The sequence below is a fragment of the Podarcis bocagei genome (genome assembly GCF_964188305.1).
Source record: "Podarcis bocagei genome assembly, chromosome: 7".
Lineage (NCBI taxonomy): Eukaryota > Metazoa > Chordata > Lepidosauria > Squamata > Lacertidae > Podarcis > Podarcis bocagei.
In genome coordinates, this window is record NC_138132.1 from 4,406,893 (window position 1) to 4,433,294 (window position 26,402).

Below are 26,402 nucleotides of genomic sequence, written 5' to 3' on the forward strand. Positions count from 1 at the left end.
GAGGGGGGTGTTGAGGAAATGGGGTCACGTCACCGCCACCACCGGGGCTGGCCTTGCCCTTGCCACCGTCCTTGGTCCAAGGATTGCCTCTAGGGGGGTCCCCGGATCGCCCCAGGGGGGGTCCTCAGCTGCTGTGGGAATCTTAAAGGGGGAGCTCTCTCTTTCTCGGCCTGCCTCCCTTCCTAAGTTTTTTTTTGGGGGGGCTTTACTCAGTTAACTAGCAGACGCATGGCATGGGGAGCCTCGAAAGCAAAAGGGGGGGTTCTTTGGCAAATTGTGGTGTTGCAGACCCCTCTCTTACCCAGTTTGCCCATTGCAGGAGAGAGTGTAGGAACTGGGATCCATGCAAAGCAGGTCTCTGTCAGAGACCCTTGAGACCCGCCCCCCCCCCCCCGGTATAGGGCAGTATATAAATTCAATAAAATAATAATAATAATTTTGCCCCCCCCCTCCCCGGCCCCCCCCCCACTTCCATCCATTGGCAAATGCTACACCCAGAAGTTGCAAACTTTCCCTCTGGCAAACCACTTTTTTGGACGGGTGTCTGAATTCCAGCTCCATTTTAGTATTTGGGACACAATTATGTCTCTGACTGATGCGAATCCCAGTTCTTTGCGGGGGGGGGCGGCTGTTCAATTGCCAGAGAAGCCAGTGGCCACAAAGCAAAATCTGCCAAAGTCTTTCTGGAGCAGGAAGGGGGGACCCCAGCCATTAGCCAAACTTGGGGGGCAATGTTGCCAAAAGAGGATATCCTCTTGCCCAGGCAGTGGTGGGGAGAAACAGGGGGAGAGTTGGGAGGTCCTGGGGCTGGGGTGACCCCGTCTTGCCGAGGGGCTGGCTTGGCCTACGAGGGCAGTTTGGGGTCCCGGTCGGTGCTCAGCCCCCTGGCTGCAGGATGCGGCGGCAGCCATTCAACCGGTGCAGCAGCCGTGGTGGTAGACGGCCGCTGAGCTGCTTCTCCTCTCGGGGAGGGTGGGTTGGGGGTTTGGGTTTTGGCTTCTCCTGTTGAACTTCCCCCGCAGCGCACCAAGGCCTTGAGTGGCGGGCCGGCCCCCTCACCGCCATTCCCCACCAGCCCCACATTGCTAGACACCCTCGCAAACCAGAACCCCGGTGCTGAGACGGCCTTCTGGAGAAGAGGCTGGCCCTCCCGGCGGTCGCTTCAAGGGCTCAGATCCATCGTCCTGACAGCTGGGCCCCCCGCCAGAGCTGGTGCAACGTTGGGGGGGTTGCGGCTCCCCTCAGGAGGGGAGGGGGCAGCGTCCACCCCCCTCCCCAAAAAGAAAAGGCTGCTTCTTGCACACCGGACAAACGGGCATTGCACACTGGTTCGGGCACGGCCGCCCTGCTCCCTGCCTTCTCTTCCTCGCCTGGGAAATGGGCTCAGCGGTGTGGAGGGGGCCTTGCGGCCAGCACCCCCCACATCCCGGGGCGGAGGAGAGGGGCAGCCTGGTCTCTGGTGGTGGGGCGGCTTGGAGGAGGGGGGTCCTGGCGGAGCTCGCGGGCGACAGCGGCGACACGAATTTCGGGGAGAAATTTTAAGTGGGTTTCCTTCCTCCTGCCCCCTTTCCCCCCTTGCTCCTTTCGCCTCACCCCACTTCTGTACACTGGGTCCCCCTGCTGTGACCTCCCCCCCTTCCTCCCGGACCCTGCCTCTTTGGGCGCACATCCCCTCCCCATCTGTACAGACTCCCCTGTAAATAATTGTCCGGTTAGCCCCCGTTATCATTGGGTTAGCGATATTATTAAATGAGCCCACCCTTTAGCCTTGGGACGATTGTAAGTTATTCCGGCCCCAGAGCGACAGTTCTGTACCAAACCCTTAATAAACGTAGAAAGCCTCCGCCCGTCGTCTTCTCTGCCTCGTCCGCTCCTGAGCCGCTTCTCTCGTCCGCGGGGGTGCAATGGGGCTCGAAGCGGCCCTTGGTGGAAACTGAAGGGAACCCCAAAGGTCATCCAGCCCAACCCCACTTCTCAACGGAGAGGTAGAGTCCGTGGAACTCACACCCTTTGTGTGCCTGAGGTGTCTCTCTGTTTGTGTGTTTGTGTCTTGGGATCACTCGGTTTTGAGAGCAGCCCTCTGCCCATGTTCAGAGGTGCTCTGCTTCCTTCTCATATTCGGCGTGGGGTGGTTGAAACAGGACTCTGATTCCAAGGAGTGCCTGAGAAGGACCTAGATCAGCTTCTCCTGCTCTTCCCCTTCTATGTCGGGGTACACTGCCCCTCCCAATGGAGGCTCCACTGAACCATTGCAGCTACAATAACCCCCAAGAGGCGGATGTGTGCTTAAACCACTTCTAGAGATGTCTCAGCCGGTGCCCAAAATCGCCTCCCATGGCAGCAAACTCCACAAATAGGTGCTGTGCTGCGTGGAGAAAGGCCCGTTTTTGAATCTCTCGCTTTTGGGGTTTGCTGACCTGGCCTCTGTCGGGGTTACAAGACTTGCGGAGACCTCCTCCAGTACGTTTGTGGGTACTGGGTTGAGTGTGGGGTTGCCACTGGGGTACTTTTGACGCTTTGGGGACAGCTGGCGTGTGACGGGGAAGAGCTGAACTGAGACAAGGGACGCATGCTGCAAGCTCTCTGGCTCATAGCCTAGTAACCCTTCCTACACATCAGGATGTCAAAACCCCAGCCCTGTGAAACTCTTGACGCTGGTGATGGCAGGGAACGTCTGTAGGATCCTGACACTCACACCTTCATAATCTCTTCTCTCCAAGCTGGGCTACCCAGTGCCCATCTGCTCCAGAATCCTCACCGCAGCCAAATGTCCCTAAGGACCTAGGAACCGAGATAGACTGCCTCTGGACCTGGAGGTTTTCTAGGTACATAAGGTTCGCCCTGCTCTACCAAAAAATGGCCCGTGCAAGGCCAGCATTCACTTCTCACAGTGGCCAGCCAAAACCTGCAAACAGGTTTGCAACTCGTATCCAGAAGCACTGCTTCCTCGTTTGGTGGCAGCAGGTAATTCATAGCCCTTGTCAAAAGGTAAAGGGACCCCTGACCATTAGGTCCAGTCATGGCCGACTGGGGTTGCAGCGCTCATCTCGCTTTACTGACAAAGGGAGCCGGCGTACAGCTTCCGGGTCATGTGGCCAGCATGACTAAGCCACTTTTGGCAAACCAGAGCAGCGCACGGAAATGCCATTTACCTTCCCACCAGAGCGGTACCTATTTATCTACTTGCACTTTGCGCTTTTGAACTGCTAGGTTGGCAGGAGCAGGAACCGCGCAACAGGAGCTCACCCCATTGCAGGGATTCGAACAGTCAGCCTTCTGATTGGCAATCCCTAGGCTCTGTGGTTTAACCCACAGTGCCACCCGCATCCCATTTGCCTTCACTGTACTCTTTCTTAAAAAAGGTAAAGGTAAAGGACCCCTGACAGTTAAGTCCAGTCGCAGACGACTCTGGGGTTGCGGCACTCATCATAGAATTGTAGAGTAGGGTCCCAGGGGTCATCTAACCCAACCCCCTGCAATGCTTACGAAAAAATACCTTTTTTAAAAAAAACCAGCACAAGAGACTCCTTTTGGGAGGAGGCAAGGCTCTGGGGGCCGTAATTCGCTTTATTAACTCCTTCCACTAGGACTCAGGTGTCACGAGCGTCCCAGCTGCCCTGCCCCACCCCAGGCGGCCCTCCGCCCTCCTTCGCAAGAGAAGGGAGGGCGCCCAGGGACGGGGCGGTGGGTGGCCGGGAGTGGCAGGGTTGGGGTCACCCCCCCGGAGTCCAAGCCCCAGTCCACGCGGGGTCAGCAGGACGGCGGCCGCGGGAAACCTCTCACTTCTGCGCAGGGACCATGTCGTCGATGGCCTGGCCCTTCTCCAGTTTCTTCTCCATCTCCACCATCAGCTTCACGCCGTCCACCACCAGCTGCACCTGTTCCACCTCGGAGGAGCCCAGGCGGTCAGCGTTGGAGATGTCGAAAACGGCGCCCACGGCCTCTGTGTCCACACCACCTGCGGGTTTTTTAGGGGGGGGGGAGTCGCCGTTACTTGGATCGCCCCCTCCAGACCCTCTGGAAACTGGAAGTGGGTTGCAGAGCCCATAGGGCGCATTTCGTTTTGCAACTTTCAGTTGCCAAGAACTGCTTGTAAGTTGCAACAAGCGACTCAGCCATTTGAAATACTGTATTTTTTGCTCTATAAGACTCACTTTTCCCTCCTAAAAAGTTAGGGGAAATGTGTGTGTGTTTTATGGAGCGAATGCAGGCTGCGCAGCTAACCCAGAAGCCAGAACAGCAAGAGGGATTGCTGCTTTCACTGCGCAGCAATCCCTCTTGCTGTTCTGGCTTCTGAGATTCAGAATATTTTTTTCTTGTTTTCCTCCTTCAAAAACTAGGTGCGTCTTATAGAGCGAAAAATACGGATATTTTGCTTAAATGATAGGATTTAGTTTTTGGTCGGTAAGCAGAATGCGTGTATGCAATGACGTAGCGGTCATTGCTTGCTGTTATGCTATATATTAACATTTTTTATTAGTATTTAGCATTATACAACATTTTCGGAAGGTAAAGCTAAAAGAATTCGGCTTTCTGGTTTATGCGCTTTGTCGTTAAACCATAGACTTACCAGGCTAAATGGTGCCTGCGCTGCCACAGAAATAATAGCTGGTTGGAATTCCTCACGCCCCCAAAATGTGTTTTTTAAGACTGCTCGCTGAATAATTCATGTTCACCCCCTAAAACTGCACTCCCTACTGAGCCAGGAATCCGTTTAGTAGAATTGTAGGGTTAGAAGGGACCCCTAAGGGTCATCTAGTCCAACCCCTTGCAATGCAGGCATCACAGCTAAAGAATCCCTGAGATATAGCCACCCAATGAAGGAGAGTCCATCACCTTCAGAGGAAGTCCGTTCTATTTGCCTATGGACACCTTTTGCGTCACGGTGCTAAGTTTCCCCAAGGGCGCAATGCACACAAATGGGCCTAGGACCCTCGTACCTACGGGACCGCCTCTCCCGATATGCCCCGCGGAGGACCTTAAGGTCCATAAATAGCAACACCCTAGAGGTCCCGGGACCTAAGGAAGTCAGATTAGCCTGAACCAGAGCCAGGGCCTTCTCAGTGATGGCTCCGGCCTGGTGGAACGCTCTGCCTCATGAGACCAGGGCCCTGCAGGATCTGATTTCTTTCCGCAAGGCCTGTAAGACAGAGTTGTTCCACCTGGCCTTCGGCTTGGAATCAACTTGATCCCCTTCCCCTCTTTCCTTTTTCCATTCTCCTTCTGTGATGGAACTCCTATTTGGGGACTTCCCTGGCTTTTTTCTGGCCCACGTAGGACCAGTCTGGATAGTTGGCCTTGGTGAAGATTTGACATTTTCATCCCCAAAAAGTTTTTGATTTGAGTTTCTACTGAAACGAGGCTGCATTTTAACGTTGTATTTTAATCAGTTGTTTTTATACCTGGTGTTAGCTGCCCTGAGCCCGGTCTTGGCTGGGGAGGGCGGGGTATAAATAAAAATAAATAAAAATGTATGCCCACAGTTTTGGGAGGCAGGTGGTGGAAGATATTTAAAAATAAACATCTGCCCAGGTTATTTTTTCCTTGTAGTGTGGATTTCATAAAATTGTAGGGACCCCCAAGGCTCGTCAAGCTCAAAACCCTTGCAGTGCAGTTCTTGCAAAGCATCCCTGAGAGATGGCCATCTAAACTCTGCTCAGAAACCTCCAAGGAAGGAGAGAGTCTGTTTGAAGGAATCTCCTTCCTGGTCGTCCGGAATCTATCGCTTCGGGGCCTGCTGGCTCCCTCCTTGGTGCAATAAGAATAAGAATAATAATAATAATAATTTATTATTTGTACCCCTCCCATCTGGCTGGGTTTCCCCAGCCACTCTGGGCGGCTTCCACAAAGACCAAAAATACACTAAGATGTCACACATTAAAAACTTCCCTGAACAGGGCTGCCTTCAGATGTCTTCTAAATGTCAAGATAGTTGTTTATCGCTTGGACATCTGATGGGAGGGCGTTCCACAGGGCGGGAGCCACTACCAAGAAGGCCCTCTGCCTGGTTCCCTGTAGCTTTGCTTCTCGCAATGAGGGAACCGCCAGAAGGCCCTCGGAGCTGGACCTCAGTGTCCGGGCAGAACGATGGGGGTGGAGACGCTCCTTCAGGTCTACTGGGCCTTTGAGGCCGTTTAGGGCTTTAAAGACCAGCACCAACACTTTGAATTGTGCTTGGAAACATACTGGGAGCCAATATAGGTCTTTCAAGACCGGTGTTATGTGGTCTCAGCCAAATAAGTCACCAGTCTAGCTGCCGCATTCTGGATTAATTGCAGTTTCCAATTCAAAGGTAGCCCCACGTAGAGCGCATTGCAGTAGTCCAAGTGGGAGATAACCAGAGCATGCACCACTCTGGTGAGACAGTCTGCGGGCAGGGAGGGTCTCATCCTGCGTAGCAGATGGAGCTGGGAGACAGCTGCCCTGGAGCTGGGAGACAGCAACAGCCCTTCAGATATTTGAAGAGGGTCATTGTATCAGCTCTTGGCCATCTCTTCTCCAGTCTAAAAATACCCAGCTCCCTCAGGCATCCCTCATAAGGACTGGATTCCAGACCAAAGATTTATCTCTGCAAAGAAGCGCATTCCCCAGCCCCTTCCCCTCACCCCTCTGCCTAATTCAACATGCAGTCATTGAACTGTAAAGCTGGAGGGGGACACCCAGAGGTCATCTACTCCAACCCCCTGCAACGCAGCAACCGCCAGTCAATTGCATGGCACGAGATGGGCGAGGAGAGCCACAAATAACAGCACGAGCCTAACCCTGTCTATTCAGAAGTGCAGGGACTGAATCCCCACCCCCCAGGGCTCGTTCCCAGGTAAGTGGGGCCAAGGGAGCGATTAAAAATAAATTCAAGTCCCTAGTCCCTTTGAGGTGGCTCCAGCTTGTCATATTTCCATCGTGGGAATAAGGATGGAAATCCCCTCCCGCCCTCTCACCTGTGCCACGTTTCTGCAGACGGAGACGCGTGAGGATTTCCTCAAACTTGGCATGCTTGCTGAGATGGGGCAGTTTGACGTGGACACCCCCACGCAGCCCAGTGCCCAGGTTAGAGGGGCAGGTCAGAATGTAGCCCAAGTGCTCATTCCAGCTGAAGGGGTGGCCAGCTTTCTTGAAGATCTCCTCAATCTTCCCCAAGAAAAAGGAAAAGATTAGCACGATGAGAGATATAATAAATAATAATAATAATAATAATAATAATAATAATAATAATAATAATAATAATAATAATAATATATTATTTATACCCCGCCCATCTGGCTGAGTTTCTCCAGCCACTCCAGGCGGCTTCCAATCGAGTGTTAAAAACAATACAGCATTAAATATTAAAAACTTCCCTAAACAGGGCTGCCTTCAGATGTCTTCTAAAGAAGCTCCTTCAGTCTTTTATCTGCAAAACTGGGAATGCCCATTGTAGGACCTTGTAGGGAGGTGGCAGTGCCCAGGACTGGGAGTTTTCATTCATTTATTTCATGAGTAGGCAGACTAAGGCCCAAGGGCCGGATCCGGCCCAATCGCCTTCTAAATCCAGCCCGCGGACGGTCCGGGAATCCGCGTGTTTTTATAATAATAATAATAATAATAATAATAATAATAATAATAATAATAATAATTTATTATTTATACCCCGCCCATCTGGCTGGGTTTCCCCAGCCACTCTGGGCGGCTTCCAAAAGAATATTAAAATACTATGATACATCAAACATTAAAAGCTTCCCTAAACAGGGCTGCCTTCAGATGTCTTCTAAAAGTCTGGTAGTTGTTGTTCTCTTTGACATCTGGTGGGAGGGCGTTCCTCAGAGCGGGTGCCACCACCAAGAAGGCCCTCTGCCTGGTTCCCTGTAGCTTTGCATCTCGCAGGGAGGGAACCGCCAGAAGGCCCTCGGTGCTGGACTTCAGTGTCCGGGTAGAACGATGGAGGTGGAGACGCTCCTTCAGGTATACTGACCGTTTAGGGCTTTAAAGGTCAGCACCAACACTTTGAATTGTGCTCGGAAACGTACTGGGAGCCAATGTAGGTCTTATATAAATAGAATGTGTCCTTTTATTTAAAATGCATCTCTGGGTTATTTGTGGGGCATAGGAATTTGTTCATTATTTTTTTCACAATATAGTCTGGCCCCCCACAGGGTCTGAGGGACAGTGGACCGGCCCCCTGCTGAAAAAGTTTGCTGACCTCTGGTTTATTTCATGAAATTTTTACCACCAATTGATTGGCAGGAGGGATGACACCTCAAAGCGGTTTGCATAAAAGATCAAATAGGAAATATCAATAAGGACACTTTGAAACTTTCAAAAAGTTAAAAACGGATCAAAACCTGCGCCAACCTTCTAAGCCTCTGGGTTCTTTAGGCAGGAATGTTTTTAGGAAAAAGTACAGCAAAGGGCCTGGTGTCAACAGGCAGGGAGTTCCAAAGTGTAGGTGGAGCCACACTAAATGATCGATTGCTAACCAGTGTGAAATGGGTCTTACATGGCACCTATAATAGTGCCAGTTCCACCGATTGAAGCGGGCACATATGGGGTGAGGCACATTTGGAGTGAGGTAAATGGGCTTCAGGGGACGTGGGTGGCGCTGTGGGTTAAACCACAGAGCCTAGGGCTTGCCGATCAGAAGGTCGGCAATTCGAATCCCCGCGACGGGGTGAGCTCCCGTTGCTCGGTCCCTGCTTCTGCCAACCTAGCAGTTCGAAAGCACGTCAAAGTGCAATTAGATAAATAGGTACCGCTCCGGCGGGAAGGTAAAGGGCGTTTCTGTGCGCTGCTCTGGTTCGCCAGAAGCGGCTTAGTCATGCTGGCCACATGACCCGGAAGCTGTATGCCGGCTCCCTCGGCCAATAAAGCGAGATGAGCGCCGCAACCCCAGAGTCGTCCACGACTGGACCTAATGGTCAGGGGTCCCTTTACCTTTAACTAAATGGGCTTCAAGTTGTTAGGAACTGCAAGAACGTTAACTCAGCCCAGAGGGACCTCGGCAGGTGGCACAGATCTTTGAGCACAGGTGCTTTGGGCTGCCAAAGCCTCACTCCTGCTAGCAATTGTGGCAAGCATCCCGGACCTTAAACCCAGCTCAGTCAGTGAAGAGGCAGAACTGCAGGTGGTACCAGCTAGGGCACTGTCAACTGACTGCAGCCTGCCTGAGTCACCTGTGAGCCTGTCAGGTGCCTGCCAACGAATCGTAGAATTGGAATAAATAGTTGCTGGCGATGAGAATCGTAGAGTTGGAAGGGACCCCCAGAGGTCCTCTAGTCTAACCCCCTGCGATGCGGGAATCATGCATCACATGATGCTCCTCTGCCTGCCAGGGACTTTCTCTCTGGGCTACCGTTCTCTGCCAGCCCCAAACCCCACAGCTCTCCCCACATGGCCTCTGAGACAGCCAGGTGACTCTCTCCCCCCCCCCCTTCAAAGCAGCCCCTCTGCAAAGCTCACCTTCTGCAGCCCGACACAGAAGCGCCGGAAGACCTCCTTCATGTTGCCGCCCTTCTGCATGGAGATGACGCGGAGGTGGTCTTCCTCGTTCACCCAGACCAGGAAGGTTTTGTTGTCATTGTGCCTGGGGGGGGGGGCAGAGGGGAGAGTGTGAACGCCGCAGGCCTGAGTGCCTCAAACCTCTCGAGTGCATTGGAGGTACGGTGACAGCACAAAAGGGCATTGAAGCACTCCAGGAATGTAATTATTATCATTTACACATAACACCGGTCCTGAGAGATCTGCATTGGCTCCCAGTACGTTTCCGAGTACAATTCAAAGTGTTGGTGCTGACCTTTCAAGCCCTAAACGGCCTCGGCCCAGTATACCTGAAGGAGCGTCTCCACCCCCATCGTTCTGCCCGGACACTGAGGTCCAGCACCAAGGGCCTTCTGGCGGTTCCCTCATTGAGAGAAGTGAGGTTACAGGGAACCAGACAGAGGGCCTTCTCAGTGGTGGCGCCCGCCCTGTGGAACACCCTCCCTTCAGATGTGAAGGAAATAAGCAGTTATCCTATCTTTAAAAGACATCTGAAGGCAGCCCTGTTTAGGGAAGTTTTTAATATTTAATGCTGTATTGTTTTTAACACTTGATTGGAAGCCGCCCAGAGTGGCTGGGGAAACTCAGCCAGATGGGCGGGGTATAAATAATAAATTATTATTATTATTATTATTATTATTATTATTATTATTATTTTATTATTATTATATTATTATTATTATTATTATTATTATTATTATTAATTATCATCTTTATCATGATCATTTCTAACCAACCTTTCTACCAGGGTGTTCGAGGCAACTTTCAACAGAAGCTAGAAACCATACAGTACGAATGCATTTTGCACAGGGGGTATGTTGTAGGGTGGTGTATATATGCAAAAACGCACATAGCCGAACCACCCCCATCCTTACTTTGCAAGCAAGGTGAATCTGGGATGCTCTCGCAAGATCTCGTGGGCCGTCCAAATTCCCACCACAGCAAGGCTTAGAAGCTCTTCCCATGTCAGGAAAACTTGGTGCAAAAGGGGCTTTTAAACTCACAGCCTTGCATGCAATTAATCTGCAAGATTTCAACCAGTGTAAGGTTGAAACCACATGAGATTATTGCACACATGACGTGATCGGGCAGTACAATGCAGATACGCAGTGCAACGCTTTCAAAAAAAGGGGAGGACACGTAGAACAGAGAGAAAAAGTTTGTATCATTTGCAGAAAAAACGTATCTATGCTATATTTTTGCAAGCCGCACAATGCAACTCGGGTGGCCCCTGCTCCCTTAAACATTTTGCAAGCTGCGAGGGAAGGGTGTGAGAGGTTGGGTGGAGCTGGACGTGCCCAGAGTGGCTGGGGCAACCCAGTCAGATGCACAGGGTGTAAACAATAAAATTGTTCTTGTTGTTGTCACTGAATGAAAAAGGTAAATGACTCCTGACAGTTAGGTCCAGACTCTGGGGTTGCGGCGCTCATCTCACTTTACTGGCTGAGGGAGCTGGTGTACAGCTTCCAGGTCATGTGGCCAGCATGACTAAGCCGCTTCTGGCGAACCAGAGCAGTGCATGGAAACGCCGTTTACCTTCCTGCCAGAGTGGTACCTATTTATCTACTTGCACTGGTGTGCTTTCGAACTGCTAGATTGGCAGGAGCAGGGACCGAGCAATGGGAGCTCACCCCGTCACAGGGATTTGAACTGCCGACCTTCCGATCAGCAAGCCCGAGAGGCTCAGTGGTTTAGACCACAGCACCACCCACCTCCCTCTGTCACTGAATACGATGTCCCTATTTTCATCAGAAAAACGTTGCGGGGTATCAATGTGTTGCTGCTTACCAGATGCCTCTGGCGTCGGGCCAGTCCCGGGCCATGCCTGAGGCGAGCAGGAGAGGAGAGACGGGCTTGTCGAAGAGGAAGTGGTCGTCAATGAGCTGCTGCTGTTCTGCGTCGGTCATGTTCTTCAGAGGGTAGTACTTGCCCTTGAACTCTCCGGTCAAGCTGTTCAAGGCTGTGGAATAGGGGGAAAGGCAGGGAGGTGAGCTGGGGAGAGACACCAAGTGGAGGAGGCCACGCCTAGGCGCTGACCATTTCGTAGAACCATAGAGTTGCAGAATTGGGAGGGACCCCCAAAGGTCATCTAGCCCAACCCGCTGCAATGGAGGACCATTTGGACACAGCCTGCATGGCCCGCTTTGGTGCATGGGAGTGTGGACCAAAGAGGCCTTACAGCCACGACCGCCTATCTCTAGCAGTTGCTATCTGGATGTGTGGCTCGCTATTTCATCCTGTGACACCCACACATTTTGGCACTGTCGTTTATTTCCTGTTTTGCTTTTCTCCCCCCAAGGTTCTACACTCAGGTAGGAATATAAGATGGGGGACGCCTGGCTTGCCAGCAGTACATGTGGAAAGCATCTATGGGACTTTGTGGACCACGAGCCAAACATGAGTTGACTTTGTGATGCAGCAGCAATAAAGGCTAACGCTAGACATCACCTAGTCTACAAAGGTCTGTATAGTTCAAGCTCTGGTTTTCCCAGTAGTGATGTATGGAAGTGAGAGGTGGACCATCAAGAAGGCTGATCGCCAAAGAATGGATGCTTTTGAATTCTGGTGCTGGAGGAGACTCTTGAGAGTCCCATGGACTGCAAGAAGATCAAACCTCTCCATTCTGAAGGAAATCAGCCCTGAGTGCTCACTGGAAGGACAGATCCTGAAGCTGAGGCTCCAAGACTTTGGCCACCTCATGAGAAGAGAAGACTCCCTGGAAAAGACCCTGATGTTGGGAAAGATGGAGGGCACAAGGAGAAGGGGGCGACAGAGGACGAGATGGTGGGACAGTGTTCTCGAAGCTACCAGCATGAGTTTGACCAAACTGCGGGAGGCAGTGGAAGACAGGAGTGCCTGGCGTGCTCTGGTCCAGGGGGTCACGAAGAGGCGGACACGACTAAACGACAAAACAACAATTCTCGGCTGCATCAACAGAAATCTAGTGTCCAGATCAAAGGAAGTCATTGTCCCGCTCTATTCTGCCTTGGTCAGACCACACCTGGAGTCCTGTGCCCAGTTCTGGGTACCACAATTTAACAAGGATGTTGACAAGCTGGAATGTGGGCAGAAGAAGGTGACAGAGATGGTCAAGGGTCTGGAAACCAAGCCTGTTTAGAGCAGTTGGAGATTTTTAAACGGAGGTTGGCTGGTCATCTGCCAGGGATGCTTTAGCTGTTACTCATGCATTGCATGGGGTTGAACTAGATGAGCCTTGGGTGTTCCATCTAACTTTACAATTCTGCTTTTTATCCTCAAAACAACCCTGTGAAGTAGACTCGTTCTCTTAGGGGAGGCTTTGCAGGCCACCTGATCCACATACCTGATGTCGATCAGTTAAATGATCGGTTTTAAGAGAGTGACTGGCTCATGGTCACCCCAATATAAGCTTTTAGCCGGGGTGGAGATTCCAACCAGCGTCTCCCTGCTCATCGCCTGTGCAACACTGTTTTTGACCACAGCTCCCATCAGTCCCAGCCAGCGCAGCTGTATGAAGTTGGAGCTGAAGGGAATTGCAGTCCCAAACATCTGGTTGCTGAAGGCTGGTTTAAAACAAGGTCTTAATGAAAGCGAGAAATGGAGGCAGTGAGAGATTATACTTTCTTGGGCTCCATGATCACTGCAGATGGTGACAGCAGCCACGAAATTAAAAGACCCCTGCTTCTTGGGAGAAAAGCAATGACAAACCTAGACAGCATCTTAAAAAGCAGAGACATCACCTTGCCAACAAAGATCCTTATAGTTAAAGCAATGGTTTTCCCAGTAGTGATGTATGGAAGTGAGAGCTGGACCATAAAGAAGGCTGATCGCTGAAGAATGGATGCTTTTGAATTCTGGTGCTGGAGGAGACTCTTGAGAGTCCCATGGACTGCAAGAAGATCCAACCTCTCCATTCTGAAGGAAATCAGCCCTGAGTGCTCACTGGAAGGACAGATCGTGAAGCTGAGGCTCCAAGACTTTGGCCACCTCATGAGAAGAGAAGACTCCTTGGAAAACACCCTGATGTTGGGAAAGATGGAAGGCACAAGGAGAAGGGGACGACAGAGGACAAGATGGTGGGACAGTGTTCTCGAAGCTACCAGCATGAGTTTGACCAAACTGTGGGAGACAGTGGAAGACAGGAGTGCCTGGCGTGCTCTGGTCCAGGGGGTCACGAAGAGGCGGACACGACTAAACAACTAAACAACAACAACAATGAAAGCAAGGAGTGAGAGGAGTTGACCATCGGCTGCCCCATCCCGCCTAAGTCGGCTTGTCCTGTCAGGAGTTGTTCCCAGCCCAGCTGCCGGCCAAGGCCAGAAGGTGCAGAAAGTGATGGTGCAGATACCTACAGAATAGGTCTAGAATTCAGGTGTGGCTGTATGAACAGGTGAACGTGAGGCTAGAAGGCTGTATTATTGGATTTGATGAATATATGAACTTGTTTCTGGATGATGCTGAGGAGATTCACTCCAAGACAAAATCAAGGAAACAGCTGGGTCAAATCATGTTAAAAGGAGACAATATTACTCTTCTACAGAGTGTTTCTGACTAGAAATAGCTATTGAGTCTGTTTTGCTTATTATTTTAATCTTTAAACCTATAGAAGAAAATATGCAGTGGTTTCATTGTATCACTCCCAATTCTACCGTTGGTATCTGAAGAGCGAAGAATGAAGCCAGTTACTTAATTTGTGCTTGCATAATTTTCAGTAACTTTTCTACATTGGTGTTGAATTGTAGTTCTTTATAAATAAAACTTTTTGTTAGTAAAAAAACAAAAAAAAAACCCCACCAAGGTCTTAATATGCTCCCCATATTGCCAAATAAAAGCATATTTCGTCTATCTGTGTACGTACACAGCACATTCTGAATAGGGGGCCTCTCTCCCAACTTCGAATTTTGGGTGTGCTTTGTAGCTGAGGGCATTCTCCCTCATTCTTCTGATTTGGGTCATATGTCAAATTTGAAGCTTCATGAACTGACATCTGTTAAAGACTGGATGCCATTGCCTGCTATTTACTAAACACAGAAGTAAACATCATCAGACCTTTGCCAAATGCCTCATGCCATTGCATGTCAGCTCTCAAGCAATTCAGAGACTGAAATCAAACGCTGCCCAGAGTCAGCAGATATTTGGCGAACGTCTGATGGATTTTCATCCCAAAAGAGATCCTGAGCAGATTGTTCCCTCTTCATTCTAGAGGCTGCAAAAAGCCCTCTTTAACTGCACTTCAAACTTAGAATTTCTTCTTCTTGTAATCTAGTTTGGCCCTGCAAAGGCTTTTCAAAAAAGACACCCTAAACCTACAGTTCCCAGGCCTCCTTAGGAAGAAGGAATGACTTAAATTAGTGTGAATAGTGCAGAAATGGCCCAAAATTAGGGGGAATGCACTGATCTTTCAAAGAGAGAGCCCTTAAGACATTCCCAGTTCCTCTTGTCACCTTAAGAACATAAGGAAACCTGGCTGGATCAGGCGAAGGGAGTTCAAATATTCCAGCATCCTGTTCCCCCCACAGGAAACCTACCAGCAGGATTTGAACAGAAGAGCACATTTCCCTCTTGCGGTTTCCAGCCACTGGTATTCAGGAGCCCAGCTGCCTCCAGCTGTGGGGCCCAGAGCCCAGCCATCGTGGCTGACAGCCCTCTCCTTCTCCCTGAATTTGACTAATTGTATTTCGAAGCCATACTGTGGCAGGGAGTTCCGCAGTTCAAGTCTTGCGCTACCCAAAGAAGGAATCTGTTTTGCCCGACACGATTCTTCCAGCCTTACCAGTGATGGAGAGGTTCTCAACAGCCCGTCGCTCTCCGCGGCTGCAGTGGGGGGGCAGGGTGTACCCCTTGATGCTGCGCCCAGTCCTCAAGTGGCTGCTGAGGACATAGTTGGGGTCCAGGTCATCTCCACCCTGTGGGGAACAGAGAGGCAGAGGCCTGCCGTGAGTTGGCCAGGCAAGCCCCCGACACACTTCCCTTTCTCACAAGCACGGCGGTCCCTCCCCGTTCCGTGCGAGCGTCTGAACCTGCCCCCCTCCCAAGTCAAACCACGAATCTGTCAAGCAGATGTTTGGGGCAGCAGGTTGGCAAAGGCGGGTCTACTCTGACTGGCAAGAAGAGCCTGGCTGCTGGATCGGGGCCCATCAAGTTTTGGTGGCCATCCCTGCCTCTTGTGGGAGGGAGTTCCACAGGCTAACTTGGACTCTGTCCTTCTTTTTATCTGTCCTGAATCCAGGTTGATAGTTGTCGCTGCCTCCTGTGCAGGTGAGTTCCCTTGTTCAGGGAACCAGGCACTGGGGTGGGGGTTAAAAATTTGCATGTCCAGAGCATATAGAACCACGGCTCAGCCCTCCAGCCCCTCAGCCCTGGCCAGTCCTGGTTCCTACCTTCAGGTTCTCGTGGTTCAGGTCGGTCTTATGCTTGTCAGTTGGCTTGTAGCCGCCATGACGGTCCCGGATGACAGGGTCAAAGAGTCCGCTGAATACGGTATAGCTCTCTTCATCACCAGCCACACAGCCCACGGTCATGTCGTCGGGGTGGCCTGTGTGTGAACGAGGGAGGAGGCATTAGATTAGGAGAAGGGCCTGAAGCAGCGTTCTTCATTGATGGCCATCTGCCAGGGATTATTTTAGCTGTGATTCTCTCGTTGCAGGAGGCTGGAGTACATGACCCTTGGGGGGGGGAGCGAGTCCCTTCAAACTTTATAATTCATAAATGATATGATCAGGGACATATTGCCCTGCCCCTTAAAAAATGGATGACTCCCAGAGGCCTGTGGGAATGGGATTAGAGTGTTCAAAGTGGAAGATTGGCAGGTATGACCAGTGGGGTGCTCTCTTTGACAAGCCTTGTTGAAAAGGAACAGGCACTGCATGTGAGATCTCACTCTGCAGGGTCAGGGAATCGTAGAATTGTAGGCTCCTGTGTTAAGAGCTCCAGCTCATTTTGCTTATTTGCCATGCTCTGTGCATTAGTATAGAGACAACCAAAACCACAAGCATTTCCCTCCAGTGTCTTTTCCTGAGCATTAGCAGGTTCCTGTTGCATCCCCTCAATTTCCTCTACATCAATGAAATTATTTTCCCCAGTACTTGGTGTCCCCCTGTCTGCTGAAATAATGCCCCCCCTCGGGATTTAGCAGGGGGCTCCTTCAAAGCACAGCAAAGCAACCCACATAAAGGAGGAGAAGAATCTTGAGCAATATCATGGGAAGGGGCTTTCTAGGATTAACGTGAGACTGTGAAGCTCCCTTGCTGTTTTTGTTACTGGGTGCTGCATGTTGCTTCAGCAAACGTCTTGTATTTTTGGCATTGAAATGGGTTTTTTTGTACGTTATTGTATTTGATATTTTGCCATGCTATGATGCAATTGTTTTCATAGTGTTGGAAGCGTTTTCCTGTTTTCTTTGTTGTAAGTCGCTTTGAGCATGATTTTTGGTGTGTGTGTGTGTTTGTGGAAAAATTGCATACAAATGAATGAATGAAGCCTGTGTCTCTGCTGGAGACGTGCAGAATTATACGCAGGGTTTTATGTGCATCCCCCACAAATTGAACCCAGCAAGGGGGCTTGGCTATTTAATCCAGGGGTGGTCAGCTGGAAACCACTTCCTGTGGTTGGCTGGAAGTCAACACTCCCAGTAATATTTGCAACTTGCAAGAGGTTTGTTTGGGCTTTTTTATGTAATACGTGGGTCCTTGTATTTATACTACAGCTGGGACCTGATTTGATAAATTGTTATGGTCTAATCTTTTCTCAAGGGACGCAGGTGGTGCTGTGGGTTAAACCACAGAGCCTAGGGCTTGCCGATCAGAAGATCGGTGGTTCGAATCCCCGCAACGGGGTGAGCTCCAGTTGCTCGGTCCCTGCTCCTGCCAATCTAGCAGTTCGAAAGCACAGCAAAGTGCAAGTAGATAAATAGGCACCGCTCCGGCGGGGAGGTAAATGGCGTTTCCGTGCGCTGCTCTGGTTTGCCAGAAGCGGCTTAGTCATGCTGGCCACACGACCCGGAAGCTGTACGCCGGCTCCCTTGGCCAGTAAAGATAGATAGATAATACTTTATTCGGCTATAAGCCCACAAGGTAAAACAAATCAATAGATAAAAATCAATAGATAAAATCAATAGCATTTTACAATCTAAAATATCAACTAAAATATTTCAACGCATAATCTCTAGATGTACCGTGTTATGGCCTTGAAGATAAAGATGGTGCATAGAGTTTACTGAATTTTTAATATCATGCAGCATTCCATGAAGTCTTTTATATGACAGAACTGAGATCAGGAATCTAGCAACCTGTAAAGTTCTATAAGAGTCAATGTCCTGGAGTAGATAAGCTAGATGTAATTCAGGTGGTTTAGCAGCAATTTCCAGAATGATTGAACTCAGGATCCTTGATCGGGGAACATTGTATAAGGGGCAATTAAACAAGATATGATAAAGGGATTCTATCGATTTGTTGTCACATGCGCATAAAACAGAGATTTTACCGTTAGAAAATCTACTGCTCAGCACATTTGAGGGGAACACATTAAATCTGGCTCTAACAAATGCGAATCTATGTGATGCAGCCGATAAAGTAGACAGATATCGAGGTATCTGGGACATAGATGTAATGCCCTGATATGTCGGGGAACATGTACCTCCACCTGTGGTAAGATTTTGTTGCAAATCTACCTCCTCCAGTCTTTGTTTGATGACCTTTTTAGCTGTAATTAGATCTAAATTAAGTATATCGGAAGGAGAGATTCCATAGGACAACAGTTTGGAATGGATTTTTGTTGCCCATGGGCTGGTGAATTCATCTCTCCAAAGGCACTGAATAAGATGGTAGTTTGGCAATTTATGCCAAAGGGACAGCCAATAATTAAAGGCATGTCTCCACATCAGAATCTCAAGGGAGGGGGTCTTAAGTTCTAAGCGAATGGCAGAGTTGCTTACACAAGAGGGTAGTTTCAGAAGGCGTCTTAGAAAAAGATTTTGCAATGTCACCAGAGGCAAGAGGTTTACAAAGGCACCCCATAAAGGGACCACATAGGCTTGGCCAGTAAAGCAAGATGAGCGCCGCAACCCCAGAGTCGGCCACGACTGGACCTAATGGTCAGGGGTCCCTTTACCTTTAATATTTTCTCAGTTAGGAACCTAGGAAGCTGTCTTATGTCAAGTCAGACCCACTGGCCCATTGAGCCAAGTGTTCCCAACACTGACTGGCAGCCCAGCTCCCCAGGGTTTCAGAAGGGTGACATTGCCAGGGCCATAGCCATAGCTGTCAAGCGTCCCTTATTTGGCGGGACAGTCCATTATCCCAGCTCCATGTCTCGCTGCTGTCCCTTATTGATGATGTCCCTTAAATTTCCCGGGTTTCAAAGGAAGCAGCTCCTCTCCCTCCCTCCCTGCCGGCCAGGGAGGAGGGAGGCTCCAACTGTGTTGCTTGGCTGTGTTGCTCACCCAATAAGGAGTCTAAGAACGACTGGGGGGTGGAGCTTGCATGCCTTGTGCCGATCAAATCGGCCGCATTGCCTGGGGACTCGCCTTTGCTCAGCGCTTCCCAGCGGAGAGGTGACGGTGGTTTTCCTTGCTGCATCCCCTTTGCTGGGTTGCTGCGCCGTGGGAACCACTGCTTGAGGCTTCGTTTGGCTGCTGGTTGACTAAAATCCCTTATTTTGGCTGCTGATCCCTTATTTTCGAGGCTGCTGGTCCCTTATTTTCAAATCTGTAAGTTGACAGCTATGGCCAGGGCTTCCAGGCAGATGTTCTGCCACAGGGACCTTCCAATTAAATCTCCATGGGAAAAGGGGTTGTTCTGAATTATAGGTGCTATTCCTCCATTGCAACGGGTTGGACCAGATGACCTTGGGATCCCTTCCAGCTCTGCTCTCCTGCGATTCTCATACCTTGCTACTCTTTCTAGCTGCTGGGGCTCAAAGCAGGCTGGACTCTGGACTCTTTTGTTTCCTCCATCCCCACCCTGCACTGTGTGGCAAATGCATGTAAAATTATGCAAACTGGCCACCAGAGCGAGATGGCAAGCCGGATTGGGGAGAAATTGCATGCCTGGCTTTGGAAGAAGAAGAAGAGGAGTTTGGATTTGATATCCCTCCTTTCACTCCCCTTAAGGAGTCTCAAAGTGGCTAACATTCTCCTTTCCCTTCCTCCCCCACAACAAACACTCTGTGAGGTGAGTGGGGCTGAGAGACTTCAGAGAAGTGTGACTAGCCCAAGGTCACCCAGCAGCTGCATGTGGAGGAGCGGAGACGCGAACCCGGTTCCCCAGATTACGAGTCCACCGCTCTTAACCACTACACCACACTGGGTGACATCTTTGCTTTAGCGTTTGGTTCGTCCAAGAGGGAGCACCTACCTGGGTTGTCCACACCGGTCTGGATGCAGTCGTCCAGGGTGAAGCCACTAGGAGTCTCCTTGTCACGCAGCTGTCCGTAAAGCTCCTTGGTGAGGACTTTGGCCATGTGGTTGTTGTGTTTGGAGAGGTCAGGATACTCCTCATCACACTTGTAGTTCAGCTTGTACTTGTTGTGGGTGTTTCCGAAAGGCATAGTGGTGGTTGGCGGGGCGAGTCCTGTGGCAAGAATGCAGGGCACAGCGTTGAGGGCTTTTTAAGTTTGCAGGTAGGTGCAATAGTGTAGCACCCTGCTTGTGGTTAACGCTTAGCTGGAATGAAATATTCAATGCAGCAATAGAGAAATTAAAATAATAATTTATTTGTCAGACAAATAAATGAGAGACACAGTGGTATATGATTACCAATGCTCTGCCCTTCCAGCCCTGATGGCCAGCACTTATATTCCCTCAGCCCAGCCCCCTTGCTCCTCCTTTGGCTGCCTCTGTCCAATCAGCCTGGTTGAAATTCCTATTGGCTCTTTGCTAGAACCAATCATAAAAGATACACCCATTTCCTATTGCCTTTTATGGGAGACAAAGAGCTATATTTCCTTCTATCTATAAATGGCAAACAAGTAGCCATATATCTTACATTTGCCTCGACAAGGCACCTTAATTACCAGCTCACCTCTTGCCCTCCTTGCCCCATTGCCCTCCAGAACAGATGGCTAATGGTTTTAAATTTTTATCTTAAACAGAGGTCAGAGATTTTGGGTTCACATTCTCACGCATCATCAATGAAAGATCTCCTTCTTTGGAGGTCTTTAAGCAGAGGCCCGACAACCATATGTCAGGAGTGCTCTGATGGTGTTTCCTGCCCGGCAGGGGGTTGGACTCAATGGCCCTTGTGATCCACTCCAACTCCATGATTCTATGATTCTATGAAATAAGAATCTAACATAAGAATCTAACATTTCTTACTTTCTAAATCCTTTGCATAATTACATTTAAGCCAATATATTTAATACATAACATAGATAGATTTTTAGAAGGGAAGGAAAGGTCTTTTCAAAGAGAAGGACTCAGTAAAACATCTTCGAAAGCAGCTTTTTTTAGTTTACAACTCTTTCCTGGCCAGCTGCTTTGCCCTTTTAACATTTGGCTCAAGTCTCTAATGGGAGACACATGGTATATTATCTGTTAAACAATAAATTTCACTATTTACCAATTCTTAATTGTATCTTTGCAGCTTAATTGTATTCTGTAGGGTCAGTAACCTAGTAACCTTTGCTCTCAGCCTGTAATTCCCTTTTTTACAACCTTGAGAATTTTGGCTCCTTCTATAAATAAATCAGAGGGGCCTTTGTTTAGGAAAGCATCTGCCAGCTGCTTTATGCCTGGCATGAGAGATTGAGAGATACAAACATTTACAAATATATTTTTAAGCTCATTTTAAAAATGCAGATCTTCGTCAGATGCCTCAATAGGGCTTTATAAAAATTACCGTAATTTTTGCTCTATAAGATTCACTTTTTTCCTTCTAATAAGTAAGGGGAAATGTGTGTGCGTCTTATGGAGCGAATGCAGGCTGCGCAGCTATTCCAGAAGCCAGAACAGCAAAAGGGATCGCTGCTTTCACTGCACAGCGATCCCTCTTGCTGTTCTGGCTTGTGAGATTCAGAATATTTTTTTCTTGTTTTCCTCCTCCAAAAACTAGGTGCGTCTTGTGGTCTGGCGCGTCTTATAGAGTGAAAAATGCGCATGGAGATAGCAGAGAGAGGTTTTTCCACCCCGCAAGGTAAAAGTAAAGGGACCCCTGACCATTAGGTCCAGTCGTGGACAACTCTGGGGTTGTGGCGCTCATCTCGCTTTATTGGCCGAGGGAGCCGGCGTACAGCTTCCGGGTCATGTGGCCAGCATGACTAAGCCACTTCTGGCAAACCAGAGCAGTGCATGGAAACGCCGTTTACCTTCCCGCCGGAGCGGTACCTATTTATCTACTTGCACTTTGATGTGCTTTCAAACTGCTAGGTTGGCAGGAGCAGGTACCGAACAACGGGAGCTCACCCCGTCGCGGGGATTCGAACCGCCAACCTTCTGATCGGCAAGCCCTAAGCTCTGTGGTTTAGACCACAGTGCCATCTGCATGGTGTAGTGGTTAAGAGCGGTAGTCTTGTAATCTGGGGAACAGGGTTCGCGTCTCCGCTCCTCCACATGCAGCTGCTGGGTGACCTTGGGCCAGTCACACTTCTCTGAAGTCTCTCAGCTCCACTCACCTCACAGAGTGTTTGTTGTGGGGGAGGAAGGGAAAGGAGAATGTTAGCCGCTTTGAGACTCCTTAGGGTAGTGATAAAGCGGGATATCAAATCCAAACTCTTCTTCTTCTTCTTCTCTCTCCATAACACAATGAGGCTGAGTGTTGGATGATTTGGGACGGAGGAAAGAAAGCCGTCCTTCGAACCACCTTGTCCAGTTAAGAGGCTGCCGGCTGGGTGCACGGCTAGGTGACCTGTGTGACACAGAGGCTTCCTTCCTTGTTCCTTTGTGTGACATTACTGACCTCTGAATGCTCCCCAGTCCCCACCCTGTTTCTCTGCCACCTGCAAAAGCGGCAACACCAGCCAGTTGCGGCTGTCACGGCGGCTTGATTCTGCCAAGCCCTGCCTTAAGCTGCCCTTGCAAGAGCTGAGGTGCGTGGCGGCTCAGGATTAGCAAAGTTGCTTCGCAAGCAAGCCTTGTACTGCCTGTTAGGTATATGCAAAGAGAGAGAGGTGGACTTAAAACACAAGGAAAGAAAAGGTCACTCTCCAGTGCATCTGCCAGTCAGCGATTTATCCAGCTCAATTTACTTCACGGTCGATAAACAAATATGTCACTGTGACTTAATACACAACAATTGCCTTTTTAAGAAAGTGGAGTTTCGGGATCTCTGGTTTTAAATCTTGCTTTACATGATTATGTGTATCCCCCCTCCCAGCATTTTTAATGATGATGTAACAGAAGCTGCAGGACGTGGGTGGAGCTGTGGGTTAAACCACAGAGCCTAGGGCTTGCCGATCGGAAGGTCAGTGGTTCGAATCCCCGCGATGGGGTGAGCTCCCGTTGCTTGGTGCCTGCTCCTGACAACCTAGCAGTTCGAAAGCACGTCAAAGTGCAAGTAGATCAATAGGTACCACTCTGGCGGGAAGGTAAACGGTGTTTCCGTGCGCTGCTCTGGTTCGCCAGAAGCGGCTTCGTCATGCTGGCCACATGACACCGGCTCCCTTGGCCAGTAAAGCGAGATGAGCGCCGCAACCCCAGAGTCGGCCACGACTGGACCTAATGGTCAGGGGTCCCTTTACCTTTACCTTCGATCACTTGGGACCAAGTGAAGATGCCTGGGGGCCAGGATAGTGCCTAACCTCTCCACCATCTGGGGATCATTGGATCTGGACTGTTTTCACACACTAATACCCCATCTTGTAGAATTGTATCAGTTACATACTATCTGCACAACTGGAATGAATTTCTGGAACCAAATTGCTTTTTCTGTGCAGCCTGAGCAGGAGCAGTCGCCATAAAGAAAGAGAGGTTGGAATAGGCCAATATCTATGTGGACTGTCCCTGGATGAAGTGATTTTCTTCTTTAAGTTCTCAAAGTTTGTGCCCTAGCTCAAGGTTGCCATCTGAACTAGCCAGATGTTTAAGTGAGAATCAATCACAGTCAGTCCATCATTCAAAAAATAAGAATTGAGAGCAGTCGTGCCCTTAAATGGCAACTAGATATTCCGTTTTGGGCAACTGCAACCTTGGTTTAAGGAGCCAGATGGCTCCTAGCTTAAATATTTGAGTTTCTAACACTGCTGCACTGCCATGGTTGCTGCTGAGATTTTAAACCCACCCCAAACTCAATAACCAGGTTGGGACTGGAGAACGAAGCAGAGATTAGGCCAAATACAAGCACATTGAGCATTGATCGAGCACTCCACAGCATTCAACATACTTCACAAACACCACCACGGTCTCCGTAGAGCCCTGCAGGGTAGTCCTGGAGCCTTGCCAACATTGCAGATCGAGGTGCAAGAGGCAGTGAGATACTCAAAGGTCACCTAGCAAACCCCAAGACATTCCGGCTGACGCTCAAATTTGAAAAGCTCCTGGCTTTTTCGGAGACGCAAAGACAAGACTGAAATATATATATTTGTATAGCTTTGGAGATATACCATATTTTTTGTCCCATAGGACGCTCCGTCCCATAGGACGCACCTAGTTTTTTGGGGGGGAAATAAAGGGGAAAAAATTTCCCTTTATTTCCCCCCAAAAAGCAGGTCGAGGAAACAGAACCAGGTCGAGGAACAGCGGGATGGCGGCGCTGCACCTCCCTGCTGTCCCCCGAGCTTGTGGGGCTGGCCGATGTCTGCCCCGAGCGAGGGGCGGTCTGCATCAGGGCGCCCCTCACGCTGGGCAGCAGGCTGCTATCCGCAGCCTAGACATCCCTGCAGCCTAGACATGCCTGCTGGAGAAGAGGAGGTTAAGGGGTGATATGATAGCCCTGTTCAAATATATAAAAGGATGTCACATAGAGGAGGGAGAAAGGTTGTTTTCTGCTGCTCCAGAGAAGCGGGCACGGAGCAATGGATCCAAACTACAAGAAAGAAGATTCCACCTAAACATTAGGAAGAACTTCCTGACAGTAAGAGCTGTTGGACAGTGGAATTTGCTGCCAAGGAGTGTGGTGGAGTCTCCTACTTTGGAGGTCTTTAAGCAGAGGCTCGACAACCATATGTCAGGAGTGCTCTGATGGTGTTTCCTGCTTGGCAGGAGGTTGGACTCGATGGCCCTTGTGGTCTCTTCCAACTCTAGGATGCTATGATTCTATGATTCTATGATTCTCGCCAGAGCGGTATCTATTTATCTACTTGCACTTTGACGTGCTTTCAAACTGCTAGGTTGGCAGGAGCAGGGAGCAAGCAACGGGAGCTCACCCCATCGCGGGGATTTGAACCGCCGACCTTCTGATCAGCAAGCCCTAGGCTCTGTGGTTTACACCACAGCGCTACCCGCTGAGAGACATTGGGAGACCCCTGTTCACACACACTCCAGAGCTAGTGTTAGGAGCTCAGGTATATAAGCTAGGTGGTAAATAGCGCCTTAAACCTAGGTTGCTGTCACCGGCGGGGTTGAACTAGATGGCTCTCTCTTTTTTTTCTCACAGTCACAGAGTCCGTTTCTTTGCACATTGCAGTTATTTATTTGTTACAGATACAACATGTTCAACCCAGTACTGTATATATAATGCATTATCAATTCAGCAATTATAGTTCACTGGAAAGATACGCTAGGTTCAAATGAGCATTAGTGTACCAGTGGGTTATTTATTTATTAATTATGTATAAACAATATTTATAGACCATCCGCATATAATATATCCAATACCAATCACATCAGTATTACATCCATGCATTCATCTATTCCAACCTCCTGCAATACAGGAATCTCCAGTTCTCCAATCTTGGGTTTTTTTTGTTTTTTAAATAATATTTATTGATTTTCCAACCATTTAAACACAATAAAGCAGAGAAATAAAAAAGAAAAAGAAAAAGGCAAAGAAGAGAAAAAAGAAGAACATAAGATTAACAAAACAAAACGCAAACCATTTAAAACACAAAACATTTTCAATATCTTAACTTTCATTCCCTTATTTCCACGACCTCCTCACACCTCCCTTTTTGTATTCCACTTCTATTAATTGTTTCAGCAATTCCTTTCCATCTTCCTCTGTTTTCTATCCTATAATTATCTTAACATATTCTAACCTTATTTTTCCCTTTAATACTCTATTAATCTATTTATACTTAATTCCTTATAGCATTTCTACTAAAGCCATATAACTTCATTCCAACATTTTTCTAACATTCATTATTTTTACAATATTTCTATATATAGTCTTAAACTTTTTCCAGTCTTCTTCCACCGACTCTTCTCCCTGGTCTTGGATTTCTGCCAGTCGTTTCCACCAATTCCATATAGTCCATCAACTTCATCTGCCATTCTTCCCGGATAGATAAATCTTGTGTCTTCCAGTACTTCACAATGAGTATTCTTGCTGCTATTGTTGCATACGTGAAAAGAGTTCTATCCTTCTTTAACACCAATTGGCTGACCATGCCCAGGAGAAAAGCCTCTGGCTTCTTCAAAAGGGTATATTTAAATACCTTTTTCATTTCGTTATGAATCATCTCCCAAAGTGTCTTAATCCTTGGGCACGTCCACCCAAGGTGAACTCTAATCCTCAAATTCGTCTGTTTTTCTTTAAGTTGAGTCATAGCAGGCGTCAACTTATGTTCATCAAGTTGCTTCTGTAGGGCTGGGGCTCTCTTTCTCTTTCTCTCCAGTTGTGTTTCTTTACATTCAGCAACAACAGCTTTTTCCCTGGCCTCCTCCGCAGTTTGCCGTATCAAAATAGGTTCCTGTGTCAATTTCTGGGTGGTTTCTATATTGGTATTATTTATACTTTCTATATTTAAGTTAATTTTAGTGATTGAAACATCCACTTTCGCATTTATCGTGTCCATTTTCCTGTTAAGCTGATCCAATGAGTCAT

General features: G+C 49.0%; 1 protein-coding gene, 1 long non-coding RNA gene and 1 pseudogene across 3 annotated transcripts in view; 1 reads left to right on the forward strand and 2 right to left on the reverse strand.

Annotated features, from left to right (window-relative positions):
• LOC308590667 overlaps window positions 1-1,523 on the reverse strand; it is a 28,282-nt gene extending 26,759 nt beyond the window's left edge. The window contains exon 1 of the long non-coding RNA XR_014009857.1: window positions 1,073-1,523. This is a non-coding gene — a long non-coding RNA (uncharacterized lncRNA). The remainder of the gene's footprint in view (window positions 1-1,072) is intronic.
• Window positions 1,524-3,528: 2,005 nt separating this feature from the next.
• Window positions 3,529-20,088, reverse strand: LOC308590467 (creatine kinase M-type-like). The gene is made up of 7 exons (XM_081200551.1): window positions 19,842-20,088; window positions 15,870-16,024; window positions 15,263-15,395; window positions 11,299-11,470; window positions 9,433-9,556; window positions 6,939-7,128; window positions 3,529-3,958 (listed from the first exon to the last, which is right to left on the reverse strand). Exons 1-7 carry the CDS (start codon window positions 20,032-20,034, stop codon window positions 3,780-3,782), a joined length of 1,146 nt encoding a protein of 381 aa, XP_081056677.1. The 5' UTR covers window positions 20,035-20,088; the 3' UTR covers window positions 3,529-3,779.
• LOC308591476 (small nuclear ribonucleoprotein E pseudogene) lies at window positions 13,738-14,348 on the forward strand (annotated as a pseudogene). Its single transcript has one exon. The product of its transcript is annotated as a small nuclear ribonucleoprotein E pseudogene (transcript).
• Window positions 20,089-26,402: the final 6,314 nt, after the last annotated feature.